General features: G+C 36.9%; 1 protein-coding gene across 2 annotated transcripts in view; it reads left to right on the top strand.

The window, feature by feature from the left end:
* The window catches only part of LOC127868521 (ribonuclease Z, mitochondrial-like), a 59,636-nt gene that overhangs the window by 32,435 nt on the left and 11,993 nt on the right, over window positions 1-15,208 (top strand). For both annotated transcript variants that reach the window (XM_052410363.1, XM_052410362.1), the window contains 5 exons: window positions 543-718; window positions 2,869-2,971; window positions 3,637-3,778; window positions 11,513-11,658; window positions 12,094-12,178. In XM_052410363.1, the coding sequence (XP_052266323.1) occupies window positions 543-718; window positions 2,869-2,971; window positions 3,637-3,778; window positions 11,513-11,658; window positions 12,094-12,178 (652 nt within the window). The remainder of the gene's footprint in view (window positions 1-542; window positions 719-2,868; window positions 2,972-3,636; window positions 3,779-11,512; window positions 11,659-12,093; window positions 12,179-15,208) is intronic.

Genomic DNA, 15,208 nt, shown 5'->3' with positions numbered 1-15,208 from the left:
CTGTATTCCTCTGACTTAAGTAGGACAGAATCAGTCACTGGAATTAGTATGTGCTTTATTAGTAAGCTAGCTTTTCCAGGAAAAGAGTAATTTGGTTAACTGACTGCTGTAATATGACTATTACACTTTTGAAAAAAACAACTGCAAAATAATACAAGTAAACAAACAAACACAGATTGACCCTATACCACTTAGATATGCATTTTCATGTATTTGTAGTGGCTTAGAAAGTTATATTTAATTAAAGACCTTTCTTACAATATTCAAGTTTTTAAGGCTTCATCCCTAAACCTTAGGTACTGATGAGCAGCAAACAGCAAAAAACCTAAACAGACTGCAAGTAACTCGCAGGCTGTTCTGGTTTTATGCTGTTTGCACATAGCCATTTTTCCTTTGCTTCTGAGTGGGAAAGGGTTAAGGGTACTGCAATGCTAGTGATCATAGGGGTATGCTAGTCTGTGGCTCTGTGACTCATCTTGTTCATATAACCCTTCACATAACACACAAATTGCTTGTTATCAGGCAATGGCTTATAATTTTAGGAGTTTCGTGCCACAACTGGACCCTCAGAATTGCATTAGATCAGAACTGAAGACAGCTGGCTATCTTGTACACCTAATGGAAGAAAAGTTTCAAACAAGATACACATTCCCAAAGAAAAGCTTTGCACAGGAGCTTAAAAAGTTCCATGACTTATTAACAAGCGGAAAATTAGACAGTAGGTATTTGTTGAATACTATCATATTTTCATACATAGATATTGTCTTAATTATCCCCTGCCGTCGGTGGAGGGATATTGTTTTGGCATTGTCCGTCCGTCTTTCCATCTGTCTTTCCGTCCGTCCGGAGCCATATCTTGGAAGTGCTTTGGCAAATTTCATTGAAACTTAGTATGAGTATATATATGGATAAGAGGATGATGCATGCCAAATGACATTGTACACCATCTGTTAATAACAGAGTTAAGGCCCTTTGTATCTTGAACAAATGCTTTTTTGAGTGTCAAATGTAACATTTTGTGTCCAGAAGCATATTGGCAGGGGATATCAATTCAATGAATTTGCTTGTTACCAGTGGTTTTTAGCTCTACTGGCCGAAGGCCTGAAGAGCTTATGTTATGGTGTGGTTTCCGTCGTCCGTCCGTGCGTGCGTTAGACTTTTTGTTGTTTACGCGATAAAGTCCACAGTTTTCATCCGATTCTTTTCAAACTTGTTCAGTGTCTTTATATTTATGAGGACTCGAACCCTATTGAAAATGGGTTACATCAGAGTAAATAGTCCAGAATTATCTCCCCTTGAATTTGAGAAAAAAATGAAAATTCAGTTTTTTGTATGTGATAAAGTCCATAATTTTCATCCAATTCTTGGCAAACTTGCACAGTGTCTTTGTATCAATGAGGACTCAAACCCTTTTTATGCCCCCTTCGAAGATGAGGGGGTATATTGTTTTGCACATGTCGGTCCGTCAGTCGGTCGGTCGGACCTTTGGTCCGTCCACCAGATGGTTTCCGGATGACAACTCAAGAACGCTTAGGCCTTGGATCATGAAACTTCATAGGTAGATTGATCATAACTGGCAGATGACCCCTATTTATTTTCAGGTCACTAGGTCAAAGGTCAAGGTCAAAGTGACTCGAAATAGTAAAATGGTTTCCGGATGATAACTCAAGAATGCTTAGGCCTAAGATCATGAAACTTCATAGGTACATTGATTATGACTGGCAGATGACCCCTATTGATTTTCAGGTCACTAGATCAAAGGTCAAGGTCACAGTGACTCGTAATAGTAAAATGGTTTCCGGATGATAACTCAAAAATGCTTAGGCCTAGGATCATGAAACTTCATAGGTACATTGATCATGACTGGCAGATGACCCCTATTGGTTTTCAGGTCACTAGGTCAAAGGTCAAGGTCACAGTGACTCAAAATAGTAAAATGGTTTCCGGATGATAACTCAAGAACGCTTGCGCCTAGGATCATGAAACTTCATAGGTACATTGATCATGACTGGCAGATGACCCTATAAATTTTCAGGTCACTAGGTCAAAGGTCAAGGTCACAGTGACTCGAAACAGTAAAATGGTTTCCTGATGATAAATCAAGAATAATTAGGCCTAGGATAATGAAATTTCATGGGTACATTGATCAAGACTGGACCCCTATTGATTTTCAGGTCACTAGGTAAAAGAACAAGGTCACCGTGACAGAAAACGGATTCACACAATGGCTGCCACTGCAACTGACAGCCCATATGGGCATGCATGTTTTACAAACAGCCCTTGTTTGCAAACTTCTTTACCAACATGACCCCAATCTATAAACAAGAGCAGACAACTGTATCAAGCATTTTGTAAGAATTATGGCTCTTTTTATCTCTACTATTATATATGAAATATATATAGTGGAGCTATCTTACAACCTCTTTAAAACATAAGCGATCGATATGTTTCAATTATGGTCCTCTCCCACTAAGAATATGACTATATTACCTTGACCTTATTAAATATTAACCTTAGATGGCATACGTTATACTGTCAAGCACTTGAATAGTCGAGTGCACTGTCTTCTGACAGTTCTTGTTTACTTTTCAGTAATTCAAGCCAATTTGTCCTCTTGCAAAACACAACTTAAAAAAATATTGAAATAATTATATTGACCAATTACACACCATTTAACAAAAACCATGGTAAAACCAATCAAATCATTGTATTGTTATACAATTGCAAACTAGAAAAATACATCTTTCTATCTCTAAAATATCAAAAGAGAGTACAAGTTTTTTTAATTTGGGCACTTTTGTGGTAAACATTGATGTTATGCTGGTACCTCTAATAAAAACCATTCAAAGTTTAAATTTGATGTTGCAGCTCCTATATTCACAGCAGAGTATCCAAAAATAACGTTCCTTGGTACTGGAACAGCCAAACCTAATTTGAGAAGGAATAATTCGGGTATTATGCTTGAAATCAGGTATGTGTATGTTGATTAACAATTATTTTTAGCTTAAGCAATTTACCTTAATTAACAAATGAAAAACTTTAATAAGTTTAAACCTATTTAAACCAGTACTTGGTGTCTATGGGGGAGATCTAAAGAAGGCTCCCACAGTGAGGATGGAACAAATTGCCTCCCAGTCACTAGGTGGACACCAATTCAATTGTTGCACCTTTTAGTCATTAAAGTGAGTAACAAAAGTCAGGCTAGCTATGTAATTATGTATAAGTCTGAATAAACTGTCTGTCTGCAGAGGTCTTTTCAACATATCCAAGTATGGTTGGTTTGACTCCCTGCTAGAAAACAAAACGATAGTTGTTCATGAGTCGCCTGTGATTGAAGTGGGGAAGTTTTCAGTTTCTTGAATAGGTTCATGAATTAACCCTTTCCCACTCAGAAGCAAAGTGAAAATGGCTATGTTCAAACAGCATAAAACCAGAACAGCCTGCAAGTAACTGGCAGTCTGTTCAGGTTTTATGCTGTTTGCTGCTCATCAGTATAGAAATGTAGCCTTTAAAATTTGAATATAGTAAGAAAAGTCTATAATTAAATTTTTGAAGGTACTAAACACAGTCAAACTACATATCTGAGTGGTTAAGGGTTAAGTCCTTATAAACCAGCTAACCCAGCAAAATTTTCAGGAAAAATGAGTATATGATACTGGACCCCGGTGAGGGGACATACAGACAGATGCTGATGATGTTTGGTCACAAGGAGACATTGAGAATACTTGCCCATCTCAAAGCTGTTTTTGTCTCGCACCTTCATTTCGACCACCATGGCGTAAGTGCAACAACTTTATTTTTATTTGATCGCTAAAGATGTGTCAATAAATGTCAAATAGTATAGCTTTATTAATGTAAAAAAGAAAACAAGATCACAACGCAGTAATTTTAATGTAATAAATACTGACCTGCTATCTATTAGCTTACTCCTTTCCAAGGGAAATTAACTCGTCCGGAAAATTTACTGGGAACCGGCCACCTCCATACTGCAATATAGACTAGGTTAAACATAATGCAATGCAGTCCAGGCAAAAACAAGTAACCAGCCCTCAATATTCTTTCCGGATTGACCAGGTGTAGACGTGCCTTTTACGGCTCTGAATTGAAAATTGTTTTTCAATATGTTTCACTTGGTTAAATGGGGTTTTGATAAGATAAATTGTGTTATTATGCCCCCCTTCGAAGAAGAGGGGGTATATTGTTTTGCACATGTCGGTTGGTCGGTTCGTCCGTCGGTCCGACCACCATTCTAATTCATTGACAGAATCATTTGCCATTGTGTGCAATAATGATTTTACATTCCATATGACAATCTAATTGATGGTCATTTTATTTTTCATCTGTTTTGAATTAAACTTTGTTTAATTTATGATCTACGGCAGTGGTATTATACGTACAATTGACTTTCTCTTTGACAATAATAACTGAGAGAATGTTAATTATTTTCATTATGGGCAAATAATGATTTTATGTGCCGTATGATAATCTGGTCTGTGACCAGTTTATTGTTGAATATGTTTTGCTCTTGTTTTTTATACAATTGACTACATGATGGTTGCAAGAGTTGATAAATACCCAGTGACTTCGCAGATCATGGATGACAAGTTGCAGCATCAGTCACCGGGTACCGGGCAAGATGGCGACCGTACTGCGCTGATTAAGTTAAACAGTTGGTCAACATCAGATCATATGGCGACCCCATACGCCGGTTTTTGCCCGAGGGCATTGGTCACGGACATCGACCAATGTCTGACCATATGGCAGCCGCCATACTTAGGTCATCATCCGGTGACAACACTGGTCATTATATGACTGGTACGTCACGGAGGACATTGACCACGGAGCTTGGCTCTGCATCGATCAACGTCTTATCACTGGTAACCGGTAAGATAAGTAGTCGTTCATCATCATCGGATTATTTTAACTCCTCTTCTTCGTTATCATCATCGGACTATTCTTCCTCCTCTTCTTCGTCATTAAATGACTCTTCCTCGTCTGCTTTAATTATGTTTCATTGCCATCGGATTGGACTTTTGGCACGCTCTTCTTTGCCGAACAGATCTCGTCATTGATGTCAGACCATATGGATTCCACCATATTTCGGTCTTTAACCGGTAACGTCATTGGTCATATTATGGACTGATTCATTCGTTCACTTGACTATGGTCAGCGGTCATTGACCGGTCCGGTCACCAGTTACCAATCACCGGTATTACCCTGTGTTTTCATCGGTCATATTTGGAAGCCCACGGGTATCTTCTACATTACCTAGTTGTATACCCCTGGCTATGATTCTATTGCTTCCAATATTTGATTGATTCAACAATCTCCATGACATTTTGTGCTTTTCAATACTGATGTTTTACTGGCGACCGTTGGTTTCCAAATCATTTCCACTGACTTGGACTATGGTTGATTTTCCTTCCCAACTAATCCATTTTGGTGCTGGATATGAACCACTAATATTAGAAGATTATGAAATACATCTATCTGTTATTTCTACTTCTATCTTAGCCGGCTACATGCAGACTTTTGGTCTTGCAGATGGTTCGGCTGAAGCGGGCTCGGAATTTAACATTGAGGTCGAACATTACTATTTGTCCTCTATTAATCAGAGTTATATTTTATGTTCAATACCCTAAGGATGAATTTTTAAACCGCTTTACCTGTAGGCTACAGACTTTGCAGTCACTGTCACGGAACAGTTGGGACACAACGTGACTCTAGCAGGATTAGCAAGACGACATTTCATGTCGACTTCTGCTTTTCTATTGCTCCTACGACAGTGCATGTTTTCAAGTTACTGGAATCAACAATATTTCTGCTCCATCGTCATTGAAAGTCCTTTAGGACATGACTTAGCCTAAACCGCTTGATGGCGGTAAAAGCTACTAGTCCTCTATACCTGATCAGACTAACAATTTGGATTTGTTTCCAAACTGCCGGGTCAGATTTCTGACATTATGATATTTTCGCTTCCTATGCCAGTTGTTTCTACTACTATCTCAGTTATTTACTCTATGTTGGACAATTGACAACAGAGAGAGGGCTGATACATAGGATTGCCTACCAGATTGACCGCAGGGCGGAAACAGTCTTGTAGATGACATGGGAGCTATTGAACTCAGATCTTACATGCTAAGGATCTGGAGGGACCTCATCTTCTCTTTTCATATTCAATATTCCCTTGTTGGAGACAAGTTTATTAGAAAGAACAACTTTTCCCTCTTAAAGTTCTTCTTCTTTAACACTTCTGGCCCCAAGGCAGATTTGAAGACTTCCAAGCCTTCTACCGGCAAAGGTGGAACACACTAAGGGTTTTCACCTTTTCTGCCACCACATCTCCAGAGGTACTACTTTCATTCATATTTCCGTATTTTGCTATCGATGACTTCAGGACCTTTATTCTCCAGGATTTTAAAGGTGCCTTTTATTGGTTCAAGAAAGAGACTACTGTAGATAGGCCATAGACTTTAAAAGTGTTCAAAACTTTCCTGTTCTACCAAATTTCAAGTCTCTTGGGAGTGGGAAAGTTCGGCTTGCTGTGATTTCTTCCCCCATCCATCATTGACTAATGGTTGCGGCCACTGGTCGGTATTTACCGGTCCAGTCATCGGTCTTTCTGCTGAGACGTCTTTTCTTATGTCTGTTTCAGTTTTATTTTTAAGTCTATTGGAATTCATCTCATGATTATTCAATGACACAGATTTCCATCTTTTTGTCATTACTTTCCACTTATCAGTGGTGTTTAGACTAGAAGATTATCTTGGCAGGAGTATGGTTTCTTCTACCACAACCTTCCTTACATCTTATACAGATGTGAGCAGAGAAGGTTGGGAACAATCACTTGGAACCACTTATCCCAATATTCTCAAATATGTAGTATTCTAATGAATATCACCTGCACATTAACACGCATCGGTCATGGTTTGCATCCAGACACAGAGGTGAATATATTATCACTCCTGGTATCTGGAAACCAGTAACTTATTTGTTACTTGCAAGAACATTAATTTTTCTCCAACGTCCTACACATAGCAGGTCGTATAAACGGCCTGTTGGATATTTTGTCTTGCTGTTCTTTCTGTCGATTAATCTTCCGTTTGGTTTATATAAATGTGATTTTTTTTCATGCGCAGCAGTGTTTTGCACAATGGCAGAATAAGCAGTGTAAATGCTGAGCAACGTTTCACAGAAATCGATTCAGCAACGTGTGCGATTGTTATACATTCTTTCGATTGACATCAACTGGATACTTACGTTTATATTTCATCCATTATATTCATTTGGAATATCTTGGTGAGCTTTTGCCACATGTTCATGGTCTCTACTTGGTGAACCATGGGATTATGGTTTTACGACCTTTTCGGTCTCCTGACAAATTTGTCAGGAAACTTCTTCACAGGTCAAATATCATATGTCAGAGAGGCATATTTTATACTGATCAAAACATGTGCCACTACATGTCTGGGCATTATTTAGTAATCTCTACAGAAGAACGTTTTTTCTGTTAGAGCTTCAATCCTTGTTACTTGTGCAAGGATAATTCCATCAGAACTGTCTATGAGGTTCTCTGCAAATTCTTTTTTGACTGGGTATTCCAGAGCATATTTATTACCTTTATCACTCTGCTAGATGCATAGAGGTTTTTCTCATCTTTTTCTTTGATGATAAGAAATTTGTTCTTATCTCCATCAAAGGATACAGATTATGCTTTCGTATAACTTGATTTTTGTAAGTTATCACAACTCTGTGCTATCTTACCTATTTTGGAACTGATCCAAGTTATGAAACTTCAACACTATGTTTTTCGAACCCTTACCTTCTTAAGAGGATTTGGCTTGTGTTATTGGGTTGATTAATAAGCTTCCTATGAACCTTTTCATTATGTTTATTAACAGTTCCAATATAATTGTAATACGGTTTTCCTTCTTATTATAGCTTTTACCATACAGATAAGTGAAACTCATGCTTTTTTCTGTTGACTACAACAAATTTCAGTTGGGTCTAATGTTGTCTTCACTTTGTTGTGTCAGCCAGGATTCCTGGCTTAATATCAACTCCTCTATATGGCCTCTAAAAATCTTCAAGTTTCCAAGTTTTTCTTCAACTGGTAGACATGAAGATGAGGATAAACTTATATGGCCAATCGAGGCTTGAAGTTCTATATAAGCAGTGTTAGTCCATTTGAGGTTCTCAATAGACACTCTTCATTTCCCTTGAAGGGGGGAGATGTGTCTGCGGCTTCTATTTCTCGTGGTTAGACCTCGACACAGGAAGGTTTACTCTTATCTCTAATCTAAGGATTCATTCCTTTTTAGGATCTGACTGCATGAATTAAGAGCTCTGTCTGTTTTGTGGGCGTATATTGATCACACCTCATTTTTTGACGTGCTCCAAGCTGTTTTCTGGAGGAATCCGACCACCTTTTTCATCTTTTTATCTGCGTTCTCTGAAGTGCCAACAATACAATTTGTATATGTTTGGTCTCGTTGTGATTTCACTAACGGTAGTGTCTTTTACGACATTGACATACTTACTCTGTCCAAGAAGTCACAATTAATACCGTTCTAACGAAGATTAGCTGATAACCCTTGTTTGGGTTTTGTTATCATTAGCTGATAACCCGGTATATGGGTTCTACTGTGATGGCAAAATATATAAGAACCTTCCCTCCGCAGCTACAAAATCAGATAATAGATAGCAGGTCAGTATTTATGACATTAAAACACATTTTTATGCCCCCGAAGGAGGGCATATAGTGATCGGACCGTCTCCGTCACACTTTGCGTTTAGGTTTTGCGTTTAGGTTTCGAAAAATGCTCATAACTTCTATGTCCCTTCAAATAGCAACTTGAATTTTGGCATGCATGTGTATCTCATGGAGCTGCACATTTTGAGTGGTGAAAGGTCAAGGTCATCTTTCAAGGTCAAAGGTAAAAAACATGTATCAAAGCGGCGCAGTAGTGGGCATTGTGTTTCTGACAAACACATCTCTTGTTTTAAGTAAAATTCATTTTAATTATTAAATACTTACCTGCTATCGGTAAGTCCCACCTCCTACCCCGCTATTCGATGAATATTTTCGTATATATATTGAAAGAATATTGAGGGCTGGTTACTAGTTTTTGCCTGAGTTGGATTGCACTATGTTTAATCTAGTTTGGTATTGCAGTATGAGGTGGCCGGTTCCCAGTTAATTTTCCAGATGAGTTAATTCCCCTTGGAAAGGAATATAGATAGATAGCAGGTAAGTTTTTATGCCCCCGGATCGATTGATCGGGGCTACATTGTTTTTGTCCTTCTCTGTCTGTCATTCTTTCCAAAACTTTAACCTTGGTTAAAGTTTGGTAACTTTTGCAATATTGAACATACCAACTTGATATTTACCATGCATGTGTATCTCATGGAGCTGCTCATTTTGAGTGGTAAAAAGTCAAGGTCAAGATCATCCTTCAAGGTCAAAGGTCAAATATCAATGTATTTTTCTTTCCTAAAACTTTAACCTTCGTTAAAGTTTTATCAAAACTTTTAATGCCCCAGGATCGAAAGATCGGGGGTATATTGTTTTTGGCCTGTCTGTCTGTCTGTCATTGTGTCAGTCAGTCATTGTATTGTGTGTCCCAAAACTTAATCTTGGTTAAAGTTTTATAACTTTTACAATATTGAAGATAGCAACTTCACATTTGGCATGCATGTGTATCACATAGAGCTGCACATTTTGAGTGGTGAAAAGTCAAGGTCATCCTTCAAGGTCAAAGGTCAAATATTATTGTATTTTTCGTTTCTAAAACTGGAACCTTCGTTAAAGTTTGGTCATAACTTTTTGAATATTGAACATAGCAACTTGATATTTGAAATGCATGTGTATCTCATGGAGCTGCACATTTTGAGCGGCTTAAGGTCAAGGTCATCGTTCAAGGTCAAATTTATTGCTTCAAAGCGGCGCAATAGGGGTAATTGTGTTTCTGACAAACACATCTCATGTTTAATATTGAACACAGCAACTCTATATTTGGCATGCATGTGTATCTCATGGAGCTGCACATTTTGAGTAGTGAAAGGTCAAGGTCATCCTTCAATGTCAAATATTAAAAAAACAAAAATTCATTCATCCAATCAATCTCTTACTTACCTCTCGTGGAGTTGCACATTTTGAGTGGTGAAAGGTCAAGGTCAACCTTCAAGGTCAAAATATAAAAAACGTAAATTTTCATAACTTTTTTAATATTGAACACAGCAACGTCATATTTGGCATGCATGTATATCTGGTGGAGCTGCACATTTTGAGTGGAGAAAGGTCAAGGTCAATCTTCAATGTCAAAGGTAAAAAAAGCGGCGCATTAAGGGGCATTGTGTTTCTGACAAGCACATCTTGTTAATAATTAAAATGAATTTTACTTTAAAAATTTGTATACATTCAGCATCATAGATTTGAAATGCGTGTGGGTATTCAACTTTAGTTGTTATTTCAATACGTGCTAAATAATGAACATATAAGCTTATTAATGTACACAAAGATTGATTTTGATCATCTAACCTTGCTAAAAGCAAGTTAGGCACACCATTGAAATAATCAATTATTTTCAAACCAAGGCAGTGTTTGAAATATGAATAGAAATAATTTGTATAAAAAAGTTGAATATTTATTTTTAATGTGGAAACCATTTTTGCACTGTTAAACATTTTAGAACGTCATTAGTATATAGTTTTGTTTGTGCGTGAGTTAATGTACTGTGAACATACAAAATAAAAAACAAGGGTATTATGTAAAATGTGTTTATACAGAGTATAAATGTTAATTCTATTTTTACATATGGTTTGCCACTGTTGGATAAGTTCACCAGAAGAACTTTTGTAATGTATTATTAAAAGTCACTGAATAATTAACGACTTGTATGTCTGTGTGTCATTCATTAAAACAGTTAAACTAATAAGTGTTGTGGGTAAACTACTGTGTGTGACTTAAGAAATTCTAAGCACCAACAATAATACCTCGCGTAACCATCAAGGAGTATTTGATTTGGTAGTAAAACACGCTACATTTTAGTACACTTAAGAGTACCCAGGGTACATTAAAGTTGTACTCGAGCCGCTACTGTTTGGGACTAAGAAATTCTAAACACCTACATGTACAATAAAACCTCGCTCAACCATCACTAAATATTTGATTTGGTAGTAAAACACACTACATTTAAGTATACTTAAGATAACCCTTGGTTCCTTTTTTAGTAGTACCCGAGCCGACAATGACCAATCGAGTGTTAGACACTATTTCAAACTTTCAAGCAGTCTGTTTGTTTATTTTAATTTTTGCTATTTTCAACTGGTCATGTCACGATGCTCATTTGCAGATAATGCGCTATTGGAATGAAATAGATGTAACTTTTCATCCTTTTGGAAATTTTCAGATCGCACTTTTTTGTTGATTGTGAAAGTGTCTTTTATGGGTACTTCATAAGCAAGAAACAAATTTTCAAATACATGTGTCAGTGTTTTCACATTTGTTTAGGGCATATTCACGCTTATGAAGTGCCGCCGAGAGGCAGTCCAGAAGTCCGGAGGTGTGGATAAGGTGTTTTTCCTCGTGCCTCACAAGCTGCAGAAGTGGCTCAAAGTATTCGCTAGTCAGATTATTGACATCTCCTCCGACATCATGTGAGTTTAAATTACGCAACAGTTATCAGTAATTGTTATGCATGCTTAAGTTGCCAATTTTGTGTCATACGTTTTAGTTAAAAGACATGACAAAAACAACTCCCCCGACATCATGTGAGTCGAATTACGCTACACTTATCAATAATTGTTACACATGCTTCCTTGCCAATTTGGTATCTTACGTTTAAGCCTCAAGACATGACAAAAGGGGCCTGACCATTGTTATTTCATAGATCTACAATGTTTACTATACTTGTTAGTCTTTTCAACGGATGACATTCCCGAACTCTTGTAAAAATCGCGAATGACCTGATATTCGTCCAGTGCAGAAAGAATAAGTGGTCCCTTAGCCTGAATTTGTTAAACATTTCACAATAGCCTTTCGAATGGTTACTGTTTATTCAGTATGAATACTTTACAACAATACCACTTCAGTTATGTGCCACATCTGGTTCACAATACAAACTGGCGGCTGCATACTAACCTCGACAAAGTGCAGAAGGCACTCAATTTGAATAAGGTAAGTGACACTTACTTGGACAAAAGTAATTGGTAAACATTAGCATTGTTTGTCAATTAGACGCTGAAAACATAACAGTTGCCCTATTCAGTGAATTTGTGAGAGGTCATTAAATTGGAAAAATTTGTTTCGAGATAATATGCTGGAAGAAAAGTGTCCTATGTTAGTGCCATTGTGTATTTGAACTGATCTGAGTTGTTGAAGAAATGTTTACATATCCAGGCATGTCGAGCCGTATAAGCCTTTCTGAGACGAGTCGGGTAAATTCAAGTTCACAATGACACTTACATAGTACTCTAGTTATCCTACACTATAAATAAATATCTTTGTTGAAAAATCAAAATAATGGCGTTAAATTGGTAAAAGCAATAGCCAAAACATATTAAACTTACCTAATCGAATCTTGCGTAGTAATAATAAAATAATGTGTGACTTTTTCCGGTCATGAAACATAGTCATTTTGATAAACAAATAAATGACAAATAAAAAGACAAAAAATCGTGATTTGCCCGGATTCAAATTTAATAATCATTCCAAATGTAACAAGATCAAGTTGAACACAGAATGATTTATTCACACTTAAGTTCTTGTTTCACTTAAACAAAGGACCAAAAACAAAGATGGCTGCCGTTTTAAACTTACAAAATGTGTACCATTATGTTAAGGTTAAGAATGCTGCGGTATTTATCCCCGTAGATATGGTTTACTCTAGGATATAAACAACCCTTCTTTGGACACACATTACTTACTGGTATATAAAAGTCGAACCTCTATTATCTAATGCTCTTCTTACCAGATTTTTGTGTATGGATAAAAATCACCATGTTATTTTTCGTCTAGGTTTGCTTCTATGATGCGTTGAAAATCTGCACGCAACACACACACACAACATTGGTTCATCGCTATCTTCCTTTTCGATTTAAAAACCGTTGAAGTAAGCAGGCAATTATGTGTTGATATACATTCTTTGATCAAGTCACAAAGGAACAATCTATTAATAAAAGAAATTGCGCTTTAAATTCGGTTTACGGAGGTTTCGTCACACTGCAGTTTCGTCACACTGAATTTACTGTAGAAAACGGGTAGAGGGTTCGTCACAATGGTAATATATAGGTGTGAACAATACCGGGAAACTTTAGCACCTTTGATTGACACCTTTCTTCTGTTATCAATAAACATGTTTTTAGCTCACCTGAGCGATAGCTCGGGGTGAGCTATTGTGATCACTCAGCGTCCGGCGTCCGTCCGTCTGTCTGTCTGTAAACAATTTGTAAACATCTTCTTCTACTAAACCATTGAGCCAATTTCAACTAAATTTCATGTGGAGCATCCCTAGGTCATGGGACAAAAGAATTGTTAAAAAAAATTTGATCACATAACCAAGATGGCCGCCATGACCATATATGGTAAAAACCTTAAAAAATCTTCTCGTCAGAAACCGCTCATCAGATTTTCAAAAAATTTCACAGGGATGACCTTTGAAGGCTCCCCTGAAAAAGTTGTTCAAAGAAATTTGATTCGCCGCAGGAGCTTGTTGAACTTTGCATGTTTATTCGTTTTTGCCTATTTTGTGAAAACTTTCAAAAATCTTCCACATTTTGGTCCGATCCTTTCCAAATTTGCACAGTGTCTTTATATCAATGAGGACACGAACCCTACAAAAAATGAGCATTATTGGTCCATGAAGTACAGAATTACCTCCCCTTGAATTGAGAAAATGGTGTTTATGCAATCAAGTCCAAATTTTTCATCCAATTCTTTCCAAACTTGTTTATATATCAGATTAAAGAGAATAAAATTTTCTTTATTATGGTTTTTCTTTCATGAAGATCCATAAAGGATAAGTGTTATTAATCGTTGCTTAATTAATGAACAATGCGAATTACCGGTATTGATTTTTTTCCTGACATGCCGTCCCAGATATTAACCGCTTTCAGCTGTAGACTGTGCGTCAATACATCGCCGTGTTATTGACCTGAAAAATTCATACGCAGTCAGCATTAACACCGGTCATCGAGACAAATTACTGATGTGAAAACAAATCGTAAACAAATCGTACATCGTAGAGGATTAAATAAACAATTACATTTGATTAAAGATTAAATATTGCTGCCGATTTAAATCAATTTGAGTACTTTTTGCGTATTTGATGCCGAATGGGAAGCTGTGTTTAGACCTAAGTTGAAAAAAATGGCAACGAGATACTTGCCTGTTGGTAGCTAAAGAAACTTCAGCGTACAGTTTATAATGGGTGGCCATTCCCCGCTGTAGTCTACGGGCGGGTAGTGAACTGGTTGAGAAAAGTGGAAGCTTTGTGGAAAAGCGGTTTGAGAAGTTTGTAAGAAAACCCTGAATTATCAGTCTTAAGGGAAGAAGGCATTGCGTCTCTACGCAGAGGTCCCTTATCACATAAAGAATATAAGAACCATCAAGACCAACCAGGTAGGGTTTTTATTTTTTTAAACTAACACCCCGACTTTGGTCGTATTTTCTGTTGCTAAAGTTTACTGTTTAGGTTGTTTTGCATCAAAAATCGGCAAGATAGATCTAGCAAATTTGCCAATTTTTTTTTATTAATAACGTATGATTCATTGATTGTGAGCTTTTAAAACATTTTGACCTTTGAATAAAGCATAAATCAGGAAAAGACTTAACAGTAATTGAAAATACGATCAAATACGTCATTTTTGCTGACTGGGACAGGTCTTTTTTAGTTTAATAAAATGTTTTATTGTCCCCAACATATGAGCCCAGCAGCAAGAAATGTTTTTTTTTTACTTTTTGTAAAACAAATATGGGCAACCTACCGTAATCCAATTTCGCCGACACCTTAATTCGACGATGTTCTATTTTTATCGATTAAATGGATGATTATTGTCTTGGAATCATTTCAAAGTAATACAGCCGAGTTTAAAATTATTATTTTGTGCTATTAACATTCATTATTTCTTCAATTATTTGCTAAATATTGCTTCATGTAACCGTTTCATCGTCAAATTTGGGTCACACCAGGATACAATTATTTAGCAT

The sequence above is a fragment of the Dreissena polymorpha genome, chromosome 2, assembly GCF_020536995.1.
Source record: "Dreissena polymorpha isolate Duluth1 chromosome 2, UMN_Dpol_1.0, whole genome shotgun sequence".
Classification (NCBI taxonomy): Eukaryota; Metazoa; Mollusca; class Bivalvia; order Myida; family Dreissenidae; genus Dreissena; species Dreissena polymorpha.
This window is presented reverse-complemented; position numbering and strand designations above follow the sequence as displayed.